General features: G+C 31.6%; 2 protein-coding genes and 1 non-coding gene across 4 annotated transcripts; 1 reads left to right on the plus strand and 2 right to left on the minus strand.

Annotated features, from left to right (window-relative positions):
- Positions 1 to 1,461: 1,461 nt before the first annotated feature.
- On the minus strand, positions 1,462 to 9,188 carry LOC115725261 (uncharacterized). The gene is made up of 14 exons (XM_030654715.2): positions 8,812 to 9,188; positions 8,663 to 8,702; positions 8,252 to 8,500; positions 8,014 to 8,150; positions 7,750 to 7,899; positions 6,939 to 7,040; positions 5,975 to 6,139; positions 5,709 to 5,819; positions 5,106 to 5,203; positions 4,283 to 4,406; positions 4,074 to 4,163; positions 3,158 to 3,202; positions 2,245 to 2,565; positions 1,462 to 1,769 (listed from the first exon to the last, which is right to left on the minus strand). The coding sequence occupies exons 1-14, from the start codon at positions 8,857 to 8,859 to the stop codon at positions 1,740 to 1,742; spliced, it is 1,710 nt and encodes a 569-aa protein (XP_030510575.2). The 5' UTR covers positions 8,860 to 9,188; the 3' UTR covers positions 1,462 to 1,739.
- Positions 9,189 to 10,945: 1,757 nt separating this feature from the next.
- Positions 10,946 to 14,079, minus strand: LOC115725764 (uncharacterized). Of its 2 annotated transcripts, XM_030655370.2 has the most exons (5): positions 13,854 to 14,079; positions 13,178 to 13,371; positions 12,151 to 12,235; positions 11,492 to 11,557; positions 10,946 to 11,387 (listed from the first exon to the last, which is right to left on the minus strand). In XM_030655370.2, exons 1-5 carry the CDS (start codon positions 13,935 to 13,937, stop codon positions 11,295 to 11,297), a joined length of 522 nt encoding a protein of 173 aa, XP_030511230.1. In that variant the 5' UTR covers positions 13,938 to 14,079; the 3' UTR covers positions 10,946 to 11,294. The 2 variants fall into 2 exon arrangements, with proteins under 2 accessions (XP_030511230.1, XP_060973728.1); XM_061117745.1 differs by lacking the exon at positions 12,151 to 12,235 and having other exon boundaries at positions 13,854 to 14,076.
- LOC115696132 (U6atac minor spliceosomal RNA) lies at positions 12,735 to 12,859 on the plus strand. The gene has a single exon (XR_004007726.1). It is a non-coding gene; the product is annotated as a U6atac minor spliceosomal RNA (small nuclear RNA).
- Positions 14,080 to 16,965: the final 2,886 nt, after the last annotated feature.

Raw genomic sequence — 16,965 nt, forward strand, 5'->3', positions numbered from 1 at the left:
ATACATTAAATTTATACCAATTTTAAACTCAAAATTTTATACACTTCTGTCTCAAATATCTTTATAATAATATTTGCATTGTTTTTTTTTTTTTAAAAGAGAATAATGTGTTTGTATTGGGTGCGGGTAAAAGATTCTTTCACATGGCAAAAAGTACATTTTTTTATGCATTGTATTGTTATTAATGGGATATTAATGTCATGTCGAGTAAATCTACTATACTGATGTTGATCATTCATCAAATTAAGTATTACAATCCTAATGAATGGTCATGATCCACTAACAAACGAACTATAAGATGTGATGTTGTGATGATAAAGATACTCAAAAGTCTAATTGCTAGGTGGAAAGAGTACACTAGGGATGGATGAAGTTGTTACCAAACTAATCTAATTTTGTTTAGGAGAAATATATTCACAAATTTTTAGAAATAACAAAATATGCCAACTAACAAATTAATACAAAATTTATTTTATTTTTTGGTATTAGGAAAATGGAGATTCAAATTCAAAATCTCTTGAAGTGTAGTATGTATCATTAGACTATATCTGTAACCTCGTTCATATAGTTTTTATTCATGATTAAACCAAATAAATATATTAAAAGAAATCTTTGATTTAATTTAAAGCCTTTTCTTTTTTAAGTTTATCATTTATTACTTTGTCCATAAATATGAAAACTAATTATAGATTTGGATTTTTTTTTTGACATAGTAATTAGAATCACTTATAAATTTACGATGAAAAAAATTCACAATCAGTGCAAGATCCTTCACCCTTCTCGAATCAAGATAACTCATCGTCTATTCAAAAATTATGCTTTGTCAAATACTACCCAATATAATTAAAGGTAATTAGAAATAACTACCCAATATTTTGGACAAATACTCATTGAATATTATAGGGGTATAATTACCTAATATCATTAATCATATAATTTTATTCAGTTCATTCCCAACAGATTCATGAGTTTTAGCTTAGGTTGCCAACTGTTTGTAGTTCTGTATGGTTTTTAACGGAAGCCCACTTGAGTTGGCAATCTACAATTCATGTCTTCATTATTTGCTTATTGTAAGCTATTTTGTCTACCATTGGTAATTTGATTGTTAACTAATACGGATACACTAAAATCTAAGTTGACCTGATATAACTATTGTACTCTCATGCCTAATTATATTTATTTCTATATTTTCGTTTGGTGGTATATATGTATATAACATGAGGCTGTTTTCAATACGATACATGTTTCGGTACTTTTTTCTTTTTAAACTGAATTGTGGTTGTTTTTCAATTGTATTTTTGTCAAATATGGAATTGTGTCAATATATAAATGTATCACATGTCGTGGTAGCTTACTAGACCCATAAGTGATAATTACATAGATGCCCTGTTCTTCATAACAGATATCTAGAAGATGATTATAGCTGGCTACTGCATACAGTTTACAAACCTAAAATATGGATTTAAGGTAATATTTCTTTTTTTTTTTTTTGGAAAAAAATTCAATATACAGTTAAAAGAATGAAGAGTGTAGCGACATGCAATCTACATGTCTACTTCAAGAATCAAGATGTATGCTTTTATTATTTGGCCAGCCAAACTGGGGGAGCATGGTAAGTAATACTAATAGGCCTAAACCTCTAAGTGTGGCTCAAAATTTACTAGCTACGTTTGGCAAGAAAGAATTTAGAAAGCTGTAGGACTCTACTTGTACTAACCCTTTCTTCAAAAGAATTATATTCAACAATTTCTGAACAAACTCGATGGGACCTGAAAGAAGTAACATGGAACATGTTAGAAAGAAAAACTAGAAATTTCACAGAAAATAGCTAAGCTAATTTTTGCTGTAGTGGAGAGAGAAAAGTGTACTCTTTTCCAAAAAAAAAAAAAAAAAAATAGAATAAAAAACAATAGTGTAGAACGTCCCTTCCCTGATTGGATTCAAAAGGGAATGGAAGACAAAATCGGTTAAAATTTTTCTCTAATTTGGGAACCTTAAAAATAGTAATTTTGTAATAAACAAGTTTTCTTTCCTTCACATGTGCTATCCAAAAGTGTTTCTATCCCTCTATTTTTTTGTCCCTCTCTAATGAAGAGATGCATAATCATTCACGAATAAACTTCCTAGAATAGTGTGCCAACAATGAAAAAACTACCAACAACAATTTATAATTTCGGCAAAATCAAAGCTCATGTATTATCAAATAAAGGGTAGAGATGAAAATAATTTGAGGAGAAAGACTACCTTAAGATGGTGTGGCATAATCTTGATGTCGTAGGGTACATGTAGCCATGCATCAGAAGGATAGAGCGAAAAATTTTCTGGTTTACTGGTATAAACATCTGCATACTGATGAATATGATAGGCAAAAGCGGATTCTTGACCTGTGTCTGTGAGGAAGGTGGCTCCAAAGGACCTATTGAACATTTTCTTCATCATTTGACGGGCCTTCACTCGCTCCACATTTAGTTCCTCCAACAGCAATTTATAAGCTTTGCTTTGATGATTACTAGCAACAGTTGAATGCAATTTACCGAGGAGTTCTTGAATTATGTGAAATTTTGCCTGCATTAACAGAGAATGGTAAAGGGATATAAGATCTGCCTGGACTAGACAAATGGGGTTGGGGGGGTAATAAATAATTTACATCAGTCATTCTTGTCCAAATGACAAATAGTTATCTGAAAAATTTCTTTGCATAAGTACAAAGCCATGTAAAACAAATTAACAGTGGACTACAGTTTCAAACATGACTCTTGAGTTTGCTAAGTGATTCAGAAGCTTATCTCTAATCTGCTTTCAGTGTCTACAACTGATCTTACCCTTGCATGTTGTGTGTGAGAGTGAGAGAGAGAGAATAAAGTGCTTATAATTTAGCTTACACGCTACATATCTTAATACCTGCATGAGTGTGTGTGAGAGAGACAATCAAAAGAAAACAAAAGTAACATGTACAGCATTTGCACCAATGCACAAACATCCCGAAACATTGTCGTAAACTACAGGTCACAAAGCTTGACTGGGAACAAACTCTTAATAAACAATAACCCCTTTTCACTAACCTCAAAAGGAAATGAAATAAAAATAATAACAGATGAAAGAAAAGATAACAACACCAACAAAGAATGAAGAGAGGGGATAGTAACAGAAAAGTTACCTGTTCAAAACGATAAGCATCTCCATTTTGTGTACGGATTTCACTCTGCAGTTGGCAAAACATGTTAATAGCGCCATCCTCTATGAAAAGAAACTGTAAACTGAACTAATAAAGATTTAAAAGACAAATCAACAACTAAAAATTTAGAATTGGAAGTTCAGGAAATGTAATTGATTCCAAATTAATTCTTAATGAAACTGTTTGTTTATTAATTTAGGTTCTTTGACAATTGACATTGACACATGAACATGTTTCATTAACTAATATACAAATCCAAAATAAACAAATGTTCTTCCCCTGGTCAGTAATGCAAATCTTCAACCATGCCTTTCTACAAGAGAAAATGCTATGTATGGCAACGTTGCTACTTTACATAAACAGCTACCAAAGAATAACATCCCTACCTGAACTTCTTTTAGCCCTGAGTTATTAGTTCCATATCATCAGACTCTAATTATAAATACATCAAATCCTCAACTCCTATATTATAATATAACATCAAAATAGCAACATTTGAGACCAAGATGAACATATTTACAGTTCTAACTGCCATATAATCACTACTAAGAGTGCAATAACCATGAAACAAAGCAAAATTGATAGCCATTCATCCTCAATAGCTGCAAGAAAATATTAATCCTCTTGCCTGTCAACCTTACACGATTCTCTCTGAAATTTCACTCACTCAAATAGACTCTCTAATGTATTTTATAAATTATGTAGGTTTCACTATGCCATTTTAACCCCTAGTTACAAATACATAAGATTAAGTTATCATCTGCTGTGATTCAGTTGCACAATAATTAGAAAGCTGATAAGGAACTCTTGGTTTTACAGATTTTCTCATGTACACATAAGACACTTCAGAACACTTTGAATGAAAGCTACTACAACTCAAAAGGTCAAGATAACAGACCTCTAGTTCATGGATGATTGCAGCAGTGCGCCAACCAGCTTTTGAAGGTCCTCTAAGGTCGCTAAATAGGTGATCTCCAAAGTAAATCACCTATAAGACAAGGAGTTACACTATCTTCTTGCAACAGCAAAGAAAGTTGACTTCAAACATATTATAGATTCCAAAAACTGGCAACTATTTTACAGCAAACAAATAAAAACAAAACTTACCTCTGGGCCATTCCACTTGGTGATTTCAAGAAAGGACTTAAGGCATCCTTGGTAATATATTTTATTAGGAAGAAATCTATCCACCTTTGTAAAAGCTAATGTGTCCTTCTCTGGGTCATAACAACTTCATGTTCCAGAAAGCAAAACAGAGAACAGATCAGCATGCAATTTATTGATATAGCTCTTAATATTTCATGGTGAAACTAAGGGCAAAAAGAAATCTAAGCTCCAAAATGCCACTAGGGAGAAAACTATAAAAACGACTAGGAAATTATAAATTCAAAAAAAAAAAAAAAAAAACAAGGATTGATAATTTTTTTTGTTGGGTGTGTATGTGTGTGGATATTTTAGGGAAGAAGCATGTCTTTGAACACAGAAAAGTAGAGAATACTTTCAACTCATGATTTTAGAGCAAAGACTTGAGCCCACTTTGTACTCGACAAATTTGAACTCTTCAGCAGAAAAAGCAAGCAAACAAAGGCAGATATCACTGTAACTAATTTGTATATCTTGTTACGGCCTCCCGACACACCAATTGATAAGGGTAACACATTAACTATCACTATCTCTTCGCAAGTGATAGCATAGAACTCGTAAGATCACACTATTCATATGCCTTATTCAAAGGTGTAAATCCATTTTTTTTTTGTGTGTGAAAAAAACAATCACAAATCAAAAGAGAAAAAAGAAAAAAATTACAGCACAATCATCCTCTTTTTCAAGGTAATCAATCAAAGAAGAAGTTCAATATTGATTTAATACACAAATGAATGATAAGGAAAAATGAAGCAGATAGATAAATAAACAAGCTAAAGATGCAAACCGGAAAGGATGCTCAGATGTGTAGAAATCTGGCTTGTTTGCTTGGGCTATCACGACATCAAAAAGTTCTCTCCACGAGTCTTTGTCACCCATAGAATCCTAAATCATATCATAGATCAGAGTAAGCTTAGAATATTTCAGAAGCACAAACAGCCCAATGATGATAAGGGTTACAGAAACAATGAAAATAAATATATAAACCCTGAAATTTTTAATTCTCACAGATGTATATACATAAAGATGTGTAATTTCATATGCACACATATATTTAATCTTCAAAATGGAAAACTGTGCAAACTTTTTAAACTAATTAAAAAATACTACATATTCATCAGTTGAGTAAATGCATGAAACTTGAAGTTACACAAGTTTAAACAGCTGATAAATTCAAATTTAAATGAGACTGGTTTTGTATCTTTATCAAATGCTGTTAATAATAAAGTAATCAGTTGTTTATATATATATATATATATATATATATATAATAGAGTAACCAGTCTCCAGAAATATAAAGGCATTAGTTTTGTGACTTGGGTCACCTAGTTTACTCTTTCTTCATTCTAATAATTTTTTCCCTCTCCACAAACAATAAAAGACAAATTACCTCTAACAGAAACTGCATTCCACCATTCACAAAGAAATATGGAGAGTTGGTGAGCAAGAAAAGCTTTTTCCCCTTTTCCCTGAGCATCTTCAGAAAATGTAATAGCTGATCCTGAAAATTTAATACTCATGCAACGATCACAAAATGCTTCCAAGAAAGAGATATAGTACAAACAACACAAAATAATTTATGTGAAATAACTCATGGATCGAACAAAAGATAAATGAATATATAGATTGAAAACATAATGTCTAGTAAGAGCCTACATTTTTTACAAGATATCTACATGGATCAGAAAGAATTCTTCTATGCATCAATCCACTTTGGTGAACATACTGAATTGCACGATTTACATCTTGATAGATGTAGCTAGCATCAAATTCCAGCTTAGCATTTACAAAATGTTGCACAATATCTGCAATAAGGCATGCCTGTGAAGTAGCCATAAAACAAACCATTAGAAGTTCATATGGACAGAATCTTAAGAAATTTGGAAGACTCAACAAAGCACAGCTTGCATGCAATTATCTTAACATTTCGTACATTTTTACCTTCCATATGTAAACATGTATGCATCAAGATAATAAACAATCTTTACAGAATTCTGATTGACAGCAAAAAAAGTAGATACATATAATGACTTAAATAAACTATACCGTCATATCCCTCTTCCTCTTGGAGGAGAGAAAGAAGGGACTTTTTTACTTCCCCAAGGTATTTATCCAACTCTCTTATGCTAGAGGACATTATTTTTATTTTTATTTTTTTGTAGAATAATGATGTTTCTCTTGTTAAAAAATGTCTTCCCCTGCCTCACAAAGACCGACTCAACTAAAATATTTGACAAACAAATAGTTTCAAGCAAATCCAACTCAGTATTCACTTACTTTACTAAACTCTAGTGCCTGTATGGGAGGTGTGTAAGTTCGTATCAGATAGTTGATCAAGTATTTTACATAGCAATTATTAAAAACAAAACAGTTCATTGGCACTAGGAATATGAGTTGCACTTGATCTTGGCATAATTAAGAATTCTGTAATTTAATAGTCGTTGGACCCTGAATTGTGTAATGAGCTTTTAAGTCCATCTAGAGTCCTGTGTCCTAGCTCCTGTTACACATATTGCAGAAACAAATGTTCCATGTGGTAATTTTACACTGTACATGCGCAACTTCTTAGAGTAAGATTCGGCAGATATCGATCGGTAACATATAAAAATAATAAACTAACCTCGCTAAAGCAAAAGAAGTCCATCAAGCCAACAAGACCTCGTGCTTGGTCACGACCGATATGTCGAGTTCCGTAAACTTCCACTATTTCCTTTCTGCTAAGCTGCAACATAGAAAATGACAAATTAACAATCACACCAAAGGATAATACCTCAATTGATTAATGCAAAAAAATTATTGTTGAATGTGACAATTTAAGATATAAAATTAACTAGCAAACTTCACTGGCGATGCATCATCAATAATTTTGTTTAACAATCTTACTCTAATTTAAGACAAAGTTAAAAATTAAAGCTAAATGAGTGATCACGATAAATGTTACTTACAAATGCTAAAAGAAAATTTTAGTGTCAACAAAATTTCATAACCAAGCAATGACATCACTCTTAGGTTCTGTAAACTCTCACTTTGATCTTCTTTCTTTTGAATGTTAAAGCTAATCTAACACACAAGGCATTTTTTCCTTCCTGCATATTTTATACAGAGCCAACTTACTAAATTTGGTAAGACTATAAAAGCTAACCGAACTTAACAACCATCCAAAATAGGAAAGGTTTCTTGAAAAGAACTTCGACAATTAGATTTGATGATAAAGCCACTTGTAGAAGATGTCAGATTTGGAGAACAGACCCCAAATTTATCAAGGTTCAATTTGGAGGTCATTGCTGAAATCTCATATTAGATGCCTTATATATTCTCATTGTGTATATCCAAGTGAAGATTTAACTGGTAAACATTGATTAGCAGTTGTTTCACAACCAAACCCAGATCCAGAACTAGACAACCCGAATATATATTGGAAGTTTAAGTACCTTCTGACGACCAAAGTAGCATCCATCTGGCTCGATTGACCCAAAGAAGTCCAACTTGAGAAGACATCCTTTTAGCTTATCATAGTACAATCCTCTGATGGGAAAAGTTGGATCATATTTGAATTCCATGCAAATGTCAGGATATCGTAACTGAAAAACCACAAGCAATGGTACATTCAATCATATACACAATGTAGATCAAAACTTTTTGTTTAGCATATATATATATATATATATATATTCAAAAAGAAAAAAAAAACGAACCTCATTAACCATATGCTCCTTTGCAAGATCGTAGATTAAGCTCTGTAAATTTTTAGAGTAATGTGCCAATGTGTAGTCATAGTCAAAGCCATAAACTTGAATGTTGTCCAATCTCAAATTCTTATTTACATAAATCCCTAATATCAATAAGTAACACCAGTCAACATAATAGTTTAAAAGCTGATTAACTAATTAACTATAAGCATCCATCCAAGAACGCAAGAAAACATTAACAAACCTTCTGGATTCATCTGTGGCAATGACTTAAACGCTTCAGGATGCATCTTCGGCAATGACGCAAGAGCCTCCGAAGTACTGAGGAAACTCTTCTTGGCAGCATCAAATACACAACGAATCTTCTGTACTTCGTCATCAAGAACGACACCTTCGGCTTCAAATGAACTATCACTACTTCTATCTTCAAATTTCAATGACAAATTTTCTGAAGAACCAATCACGCCATAACTCCTACAACTTCCTCCCAATCCTAAATTTCTCAAGATATCATAAGAACAAAAAGATACCGTACACAATTACACTTCAACTCAAAAATTCAACACAATTCAAGCAATTTCAAACAGAACTGAACTTGTGCTAAAATCTTTTAAAACCATTACAACACACATTCATAAAGAAAATCAGCACAAACCTTGTTTAAGTCCAGATAACGAAAAGATCCGGCTAGTTCTCTGCAACAGAGCAAAACCGAATCAAACAGAAATGAAGATCAGATCAGAATAGAATAGAATTACATACATATCAAGAACAAGAAAAAGGTTGAAAGATAGAAAAAGTTACGTCAACGGAGAAGTGACGAGGGAGAAATCTTCGAACAGTAGTAGCCATGGGAGGAGGTTGAGGTTCGCATCCGAAGTTAGGGTTTGAAAGGTTGGTGTTGTAGAGAAGAAAGAGAGAGAGAGAAATGAAATGAAAGAGTTGTAGAGAGTGGTGGTGTGTATATATATACGTTTAAGAGGAGAAAGGAATGGAGGGAGTAAAAGAATGTGGATTTGGTTTAAATACGAAAATCGAGGTGGGTATGAGGATTACTACTGCTGCTGCTACTGGGTAGCCGCCCTTTTACTTGCTCTGCTTCTTGTTTTTTTCCTATTGTAATAACCAACCAAAACGAATAATAATAATAGTAATAATCATGGAACTAAAATTTAGGAAGAAGGATCAGAATAAAATAAGATAAAACAGATGAAAATAATACTATTAAATAATTAAATAGGATTTATTTTATTTTTTTGGTAAATACCATTTGGATCGCAAAAGTTACTAATTATACATTTTTTACTAAATGATAAAATGAATTTTATATTTTTTAAAATTGTACAAATATGATCATGAAATGATTTTTTTTTATCAAAATAAAACTTAATAATAATCTAATTATAACAAACTGGTTATATTTTTTGTAATTGTCTTAAAGTTAGTTATATTAAAAAATAAAATTGTTGAAAATTGAACTCATGATCCTATTTTTACTATTTTAGAAAATATAGGGTGTATTTTATTATTTAACAAAATAAATGATCCAATTAATAATTTTGGTGCATATATTACACTAAAATTAGAAAAATTGGAATTTTTATGTTTAATTTTTTTATTTAAAAAAATCTCTTATTTTTTATTTTTATACCATATAACTGCTGAGGTTGTTTTATAGTTTAATTTTATACGAACATATTTTTAATTAAGTAGTTAAATTAATAGAAAATTTTAAAATTTTTTTTTATTATTTATTATTGATCAAATTTTATTTTTGAATATTTTTAAAATTAATATTTTTAACTAAATTCATTTAGTAACTAATGGGTAATCTTATCAAATAGTGTTCCTTATATATTATATATAAATTATTGATGTGTAATCGTGTTCAAAAATAAGAACCATTGTTTATTCAAAAGAAATAAATAAATGATTGTTATTTGTGAAGACAAGCTTAAAAAAAATCATTGTTAAGAGTTAAGACAAGCTTACGTAATGAAAATATTGCCTTAAAAAAATAAACCCCATATTCCATTTTCCTTTTGTAAAATTTAATATTAAATAATCAGTCCTTACAAAAAAAAAAATAATAATAATAAATAATTTGAATAATCAGTATTAGTCAGTAACGCCACTCACATTCACATGACTCACTCTTGCCAGGATTTTTGGAGAAAATTTCCTTCCTATGTGCTTTATTTATTGTCATATCTTTCAGGAAAATAGTATTTTTTTTTTTCTTGAACTTTTGAAAATTGATATCAGAGTTTGGTCTTTTAGAATTATAGGTATGTTTTACAAAAGTAATAATTGGTAAAATGGTCTATTTTTGGAAGTCATTTCTTTCTAGTTATGAAAATTATTTTAAAATAGTCTCTAACTAAAAACTTGACTAGACATTGTTTTCACCATCTCTCTTAATTTTTAAACTAACTGTGTGACACATTTCGACCAATTCTCTAAAGTATTGGATACCATTTTGCACAAAATTAATGAACCTAAGAAAGCAAAATGTAAAATATGACTTTAAAAATGAATTTTGCTAAGAAATCCTTTACCAAGTATAAAATAATGATAGGTTTTAGAAATAAGTAAGTTATATATATGTTAAAATAAAAACTTTGCTTTGAGTTTTTGCTATTGTTATGATCCATATGCACTTGTTATTATGTACCAGAGAACTGTTTAGTTCATCTTGTTTATCACAGTGCTTAAAACTATTAATTAGGCAAGACATAGTTTTGTTTAGCATAATATGAATTTGGTAAGTACTCAAACCTATTTGTTGCTATTTTCAAAACTCATGACATTCTCTAGTTAAAATATTACTTTATTCATTGTCGTCATCGTCATCATGCTCAATTTTAATTTCTAACAGCATTACATAAACTTTAGCATGATATCATCGATTCAAACATTCAGAAATTTGGACACGATATTTAATATTGTTCAAATACATCTTTTGTATTATAATCACCTCCCATTCATGCATGCACATATTATTTTTTACTTGTATTTCATTCTTCACTTGTTCCCCAAGAAATACATGAAACAATTCTGTTCAAAAACATGTCTCAATGCTTCTTACAAAAGTTTTTTTAACCCTAACCTTGTCATAATATTGCTAAACCACTCTAACATAAACAGAACAGAGAGGGTTTCATGGTTACTGCAAAATAAACACTTTGTCTTTGTCAAGTCATCGACAATGTTCGCTTGGGGTGTTAGCCATGTTGCAGAGCCTCAATTCCTAGAGCTAACATGCTCTTACTCAAAGGGCTCGTGGATTATCTAGTTCTTTGTTTGACAAACTTGCCTCTTGAAGCTTTCTTCTCCAGCTTTTCCCGTTTTTTCCGACTCTTTTCATCCTCAACATCTCCCTATTTCAAAAGGTGAAACATATACAGTGTTAGAATATACACTCTTACTGCCAAGAAAGGAGAAGTTGACGAAATGTACAGAAGGGGAAAATCGTAATAGTTACCTCTGAGGCCCTGGAAAAGATTTGCTTAATAAAGCCAGAACATTGGTATGCTCCAAAAGCAGGTATCTAGAGTTATAAACATAACATGAGTTAGCCACCAAACTGTTTCTGTCTCAGCCATCTCACCAAAAACAAAGTTGCCCGACAAATTTTTCTCAAGACACTAATTTATTTAAACATAACAATTACACCTACTTTTATAAAAGGAGCTATATAATATATGTGTATGTGTGTGTATATTGGATGAAGGTCCTGGAAAGGAATGCAAACTAGTTGTACATCCCAAAATTATAACAAAACCAGCTCTAACTAACTAGATTACGGTTTTGTTTTATTTACCGCCGAATCAAAATTTTATATCTACACCCAAAGAAGCCCAAACTGATGACCAATCAGCTCATCAGAATGGTAGAAAAACCAATAAATAAGAAAATTAGTCTTTCGATCAGATAAGATAAGGCTAAGAACAGTTTTTTGTTTTGAGTGTTTTCTTCTTTAGGTATTCATAGTTCTACAGAAAGCTAAAATACAGCACAAGTACCCAATTCAAGACATAGATGGCAATGGAATTACTGCGCTTCTATAGTTCTAACTTCGATTCAATAAAGGGTATGTTTAAGTGCATAATTATAAGATGAGCAGTAGTGAGTAATGCTTACCACCAAATATATATACCAAAATTTTCCAGAGATGATGGACGCTACTTGTACAAAGCTTGTGATGTAGATTATATCATGTAAATAACTGAAGGGAAAAACAATTGAAGGTCAACAATATACTAGACAAAACGAGTATGGCCAGGCAATAATGATAATAATACCAATAGGAAACTCATAAACCAAAACTCAAGTCAAGGCAATATGAACTCTATTCCAGATAGCCAACTAAAGCAAAGGATATTTAGGGAAGTCGGGCAAAATGTATTCTGTAGTCGAAGTGTTGCAACTTTGAAAGAAAATAAAAGAGGCATGCAGATGTAGTCGAACAGTTCTATTTCAAGTGAACATATTAAAATGTACATAATTTGTTTCCATGCAGATGCACCATCAAACAAATAGCCTCGGACATCATAGAAAAAGTAATCAATGAATCATAAAAGAGACAGTATGGTGGAGAGGGAGAAGATGAGCAGAAACATACTTCCCTACAGCATGTGATGAAGAGCAGGCCACATACAACTACATACATCATTTTATTTGTTTCAATGGCAACATATTAGCTATATTGTAAGATAGGGTGGTTCGTGTTCGTAGAAAGGAGAGACGGTTGGCATCTCCCCTGACAGGGACGGGGACAGCCTTCGGGCTTCCCTGTTATAGACACACCCGGTTTCACCGGTCAAGTAAGATAGGGTGGTTCGATTATTATTGTAAGGGTACCTTTTAAAAGGAAGCAGTGTTGTAGCTGGACTTAAGTTCAGATTTAACTAATAATACAAATTTGAGAAATGATTGGTCTAAATCATTCTGAATAGTTCTTTTTCTCTTTCTCAATCCCCTAATTTCTTAAGCAGCATCAATATAATCTTCAGTGCAAGTAAATTAACCGGTAATTCCAAATTCATGAACATGTCATCAAAGCACTTGCTATTTATAATATTCCTGTTCTTAAATCAGTCATGTTCTTCAACAAACAAACCAAAAACAAAAATAGGGTAACAAATATATTAACATCAAGAAGACATACCCACAAACTCCACCAGTACTCATATCAAACCCACCATCCAAAAGCTCCCCATCATCAGTATAAGAAGGATTCGCCATCTGAGCGAGTTGTTTATAAGGTAAAAAATATGCTGCAGATGTAACACCCAATCCAATCCAATGCTTCCAGGTGAAACTTGAATGGAAAATCAACATTCTAAATACGAAATAAATAGCCTGAATGAAACCAAACCGTAAGCACAATGGGAGAAAAGAAATAACTTAGAAACCAAAATACATGATGCAACACAGCATCGAACAAGGCCATATTTGAGCTGAAAATTAAAAAAAAAAAAAAAAAAAAAAAAAAAAAAAACATTGACACATACAATGAATTATATAAAGATCATCATTTCCATTAGTGAAAACTCAAATCTCCTAATACACCAGCCAGAATTTAGTGATGAAATCGAGTTTTCCAATTCACTGACAATGTCCTATTAACATGTTAATCAAACCCCAATGTTTTAGTTGCATAAATAACCTAAATTCGACATATATATACAGAGAGAGAGATGTATGATAGTCATAATTGTATGTTTAACTCAAAATTCAGAGAATTCATGGGTTACACAGGTATTCATAAGATTCATTATTTTTTTCTTCGATTGAGGGAGGAAAAAAGAAGAAGAAGAAGAAGAAGCAGCCAAAAAGCGTACGTTGCAGGCGATGATGAGGCGGCGGAGATTGGTGATGTGGCGAGAGTTCTCCTCCTTGCGCTTCTTGGCACCTTGATTGGCCATAGTCGATCAAAATCTAACCACTGAAAATTGGGTTTCAGGGAACAGTGGCGGAGATTGGAGAAGTGAACAGAGGAAGAAGACGAGAACAATGGAGTGTAATGAAAATGTCCATTTTACCCTTCACTCTGTTTTCACTTACCATGTGCGGTCGGTCATAGCTGGCTGATGCCAAATGAACATTGGGCCACTGGCCCAAATTTCAAGAACTGCTTTGGGCCCAATAATAAGCCCAACGTTACATAGTAGGGGAGGAATGAACAAGAAAGTAGAAGTTGAACAAAATAGGATAAATAAGGTAGGGATTATTTCACAGATACACAAAATTAATAAAAAAAAAAATAATAATAAAAAATTATAAAATTACAATTACACGAAATTTTAAATATTTTTTACGATTTTTTTAATTTTATTTTATCATTCAATTATGACTTTCTTTAATTTTTGCTTTTTTTTTTTTGTTATTCTTAAGAAGAAAGAAGTTTTCTAGTGTAGACTGTAGCAAATATGCCCATCTGATTTTGGCCGTTGTATATTTATCACGTGTTAAAATAAGTATCTTGAATGATAAAACACGATATAGGTCTCGTTTGGGGAGCTTTTTACAAATCTAAAAGGGAAATTTGATATTATATGCTTAAAATTAATTTATCTACTAAAATTATGCTAGCATATTTTGCATCATGCAAAATATACTCACACTATTTTTCTATCCAATTTTACCCTTAAACAAATCAAAATCAAACATCCATGTCTCTCTCTCTCTTTCTCCGGCGTTAACCCCGACCTAGAACCCCTACCGTCGAACACACAGACCCAGAACTTCAGTCGCAAGGCCTCGCCGTCATCTTCTCTCACGGCCTCTCTTGTTTTCTGCATTTTTTCCTTCTGGTTTACCAGTTTTTTGCGATATTTTGCGATATTTAGCGATATTTAGCGATGTATTTGCAATGATAGAACAAATATGAGGTCAGGGATGAAGTTTAGTGATGATTTGCGATATTTAGCGATATTTCGCGATGTTTCGCGATGTTTAGCGATGATATTCGCGATGTGTTTCGCGATATAGTGAATTGGAGATGTTTTCACGATTTCGCGATGTTTCGCGACATGTTCGCGACATCTAGCGATATTTCGCGACATCGTCAAAAATCAGAAAAACAAAATGTAGAAAACAAGCGCTATTGTGAATTAAAGACATTTAGAGATGTTTCATGATTTCGCGATGTTTCGCGACATTTAGCGATGTTTCGCGACATCGTCAAAAACCAGAAAAAAAAAATGCAGAAAACAAGCGAATGGGTTTCGCCGGAAGTGGTGCGGTGGTCGTGGGTTGTCGGGTGCTTCTCGTGGATGGTTCGGTGGGGTTTTGTTGGGAATGGGTTTGGAGAGTTAGAGAAAGAGAGAGAAAAACGGGAGAGTTAGAGAGAGAGTGGGGGTTTGAAATGAGGAGGGTATAGTTGGGATTAAAGATATTTGAAGGGTATTATTTTTACATTTTTTTAAAAAGCATATAAAAACAATATATGCTTTTTTTAAGTATATAATGGCAAATTTCCCATCTAAAATCACTTTTGAAAAAAGTTATGTGTTAATATGTGTTTGGTAAAATTAAAAAATAGCTTTTTAAAAAATTTAAGTGAAATTTATAGGTTTTAGGAAAAGTTGGCCCACCCTAACTTTGGGATTTTAGCTTTTAAGAGAAGGGAAATTTACATGGTATACTAACTTTTGTCATTTTCTTACAAAAATACTGTTATGCGGAATTTTTAACTTTTTTACTGTGTTTTTTCATAAGTTTCATACTGCAGTATACTGTATTAAGTTTTCACTGGTGTTCTACTGGTGTTTTACTAGTGTTCTACTGTTGTTTTGAGTTGTTCTGCTTTGTGTTTTACTGGTGTTTTACAAAAACACAGTATTTTTGAAAAGATTTCCGTGTGACAGTATTTTTGTAAAAGTTAACTCAAATTCCAGTATTTTTGTAAATTTCCCTAAGAGAAGCTACAATTTTAGTTTAATGAATTTTTCACTGCCCTCATCTAATTTTAAAATTCCCCATTTACCAATTAATTTTAGAGTTTCTTACATTATTTTAATCTCATCCTTATTCAAAAAAAAAAAAAAAAACCCTTCTGATCAAAAACTACTCAACAATCATTTTATTATTATTATTATTATTATTAGTAAAAGTCTAATTTATTATTTTATTATATAAATATTTAAAAGAATTAAATATTATAAGAAAAAAATTATCGTAATTTATAATATAATAAATAATATTTATAAATATATTAATATTAATATGTATAAAATTATTTAAATAAATTAGATAACAAATGTCATACCTATTTTAGTAATTATATATTTAACAGCTATTTAATCATTTAGCTTACCAAACACTTATATACAACTTTTTTCAACTCACAGCTGTTTTAAAATAATTACCTAACACTCAGTAGCTTTTTCTCACAGCATAGCTACCGCTGCTTTTTCTCACAGCACAGCTACAGCTACTTTTTCCCACAGCACAGCTATGCCAAACTGGCCCATATAATACCACTCTTAAATCCAACTGCCCAATGTAGTGAGTTAAAGAAAAAATTTCAAAGTGCGATACATAAGTAAAAGAAATAGAAAAATAACATTAAATAATTTAGACCACATTATTTTTCCACTCAAATACCAAAACAAATGGTATGAGATGCCATGTTTTGCTCACTTAATAATATAATATAAATGTGTCGTTTTATAACACTTTTTAATCAGTTTTTTATTTTTAAAATTAGAAAAGTGAAAATATTTTTCAAAAACATATTCTATAAAACTGTTTTCACTTTTTAATTTTTTAATTAGAAATCAAAATTTTGAAAACAAAAAAATATCACTTTCAATATTTTTTAAAAGAGTTTTTTTTTTCTTAATCAATATTTTGACTTCGACTAGACTCGGACCCAAATTCTCTCCCCACAGACCAGGCACTGAACCCGGCTTCTGACCCGAATCTGAATCTGACCTCGGACCTAGACCC

Source organism: Cannabis sativa, chromosome 6, assembly GCF_029168945.1.
Source record: "Cannabis sativa cultivar Pink pepper isolate KNU-18-1 chromosome 6, ASM2916894v1, whole genome shotgun sequence".
Lineage (NCBI taxonomy): Eukaryota > Viridiplantae > Streptophyta > Magnoliopsida > Rosales > Cannabaceae > Cannabis > Cannabis sativa.

Excerpts from the sequence above, each read along its gene's own strand:
- LOC115725261 (XM_030654715.2), bottom strand. The coding sequence starts at position 8,859 with ATGGCTACTACTGTTCGAAGATTTCTCCCTCGTCACTTCTCCGTTGAC. Across the intron at positions 7,041-7,749 it reads GCTACTTTGGTCGTCAGAAG|CTTAGCAGAAAGGAAATAGT; the intron begins GTACTTAAACTT and ends TCTATGTTGCAG. Across the intron at positions 5,820-5,974 it reads GTAGATATCTTGTAAAAAAT|GATCAGCTATTACATTTTCT; the intron begins GTAGGCTCTTAC and ends TTAAATTTTCAG.
- LOC115725764 (XM_030655370.2), bottom strand. The coding sequence starts at position 13,937 with ATGGCCAATCAAGGTGCCAAGAAGCGCAAGGAGGAGAACTCTCGCCAC. Across the intron at positions 12,236-13,177 it reads AGTACTGGTGGAGTTTGTGG|TTATTTACATGATATAATCT; the intron begins GTATGTCTTCTT and ends TTTTCCCTTCAG. Across the intron at positions 11,558-12,150 it reads TTTGGTATATATATTTGGTG|ATACCTGCTTTTGGAGCATA; the intron begins GTAAGCATTACT and ends TTATAACTCTAG.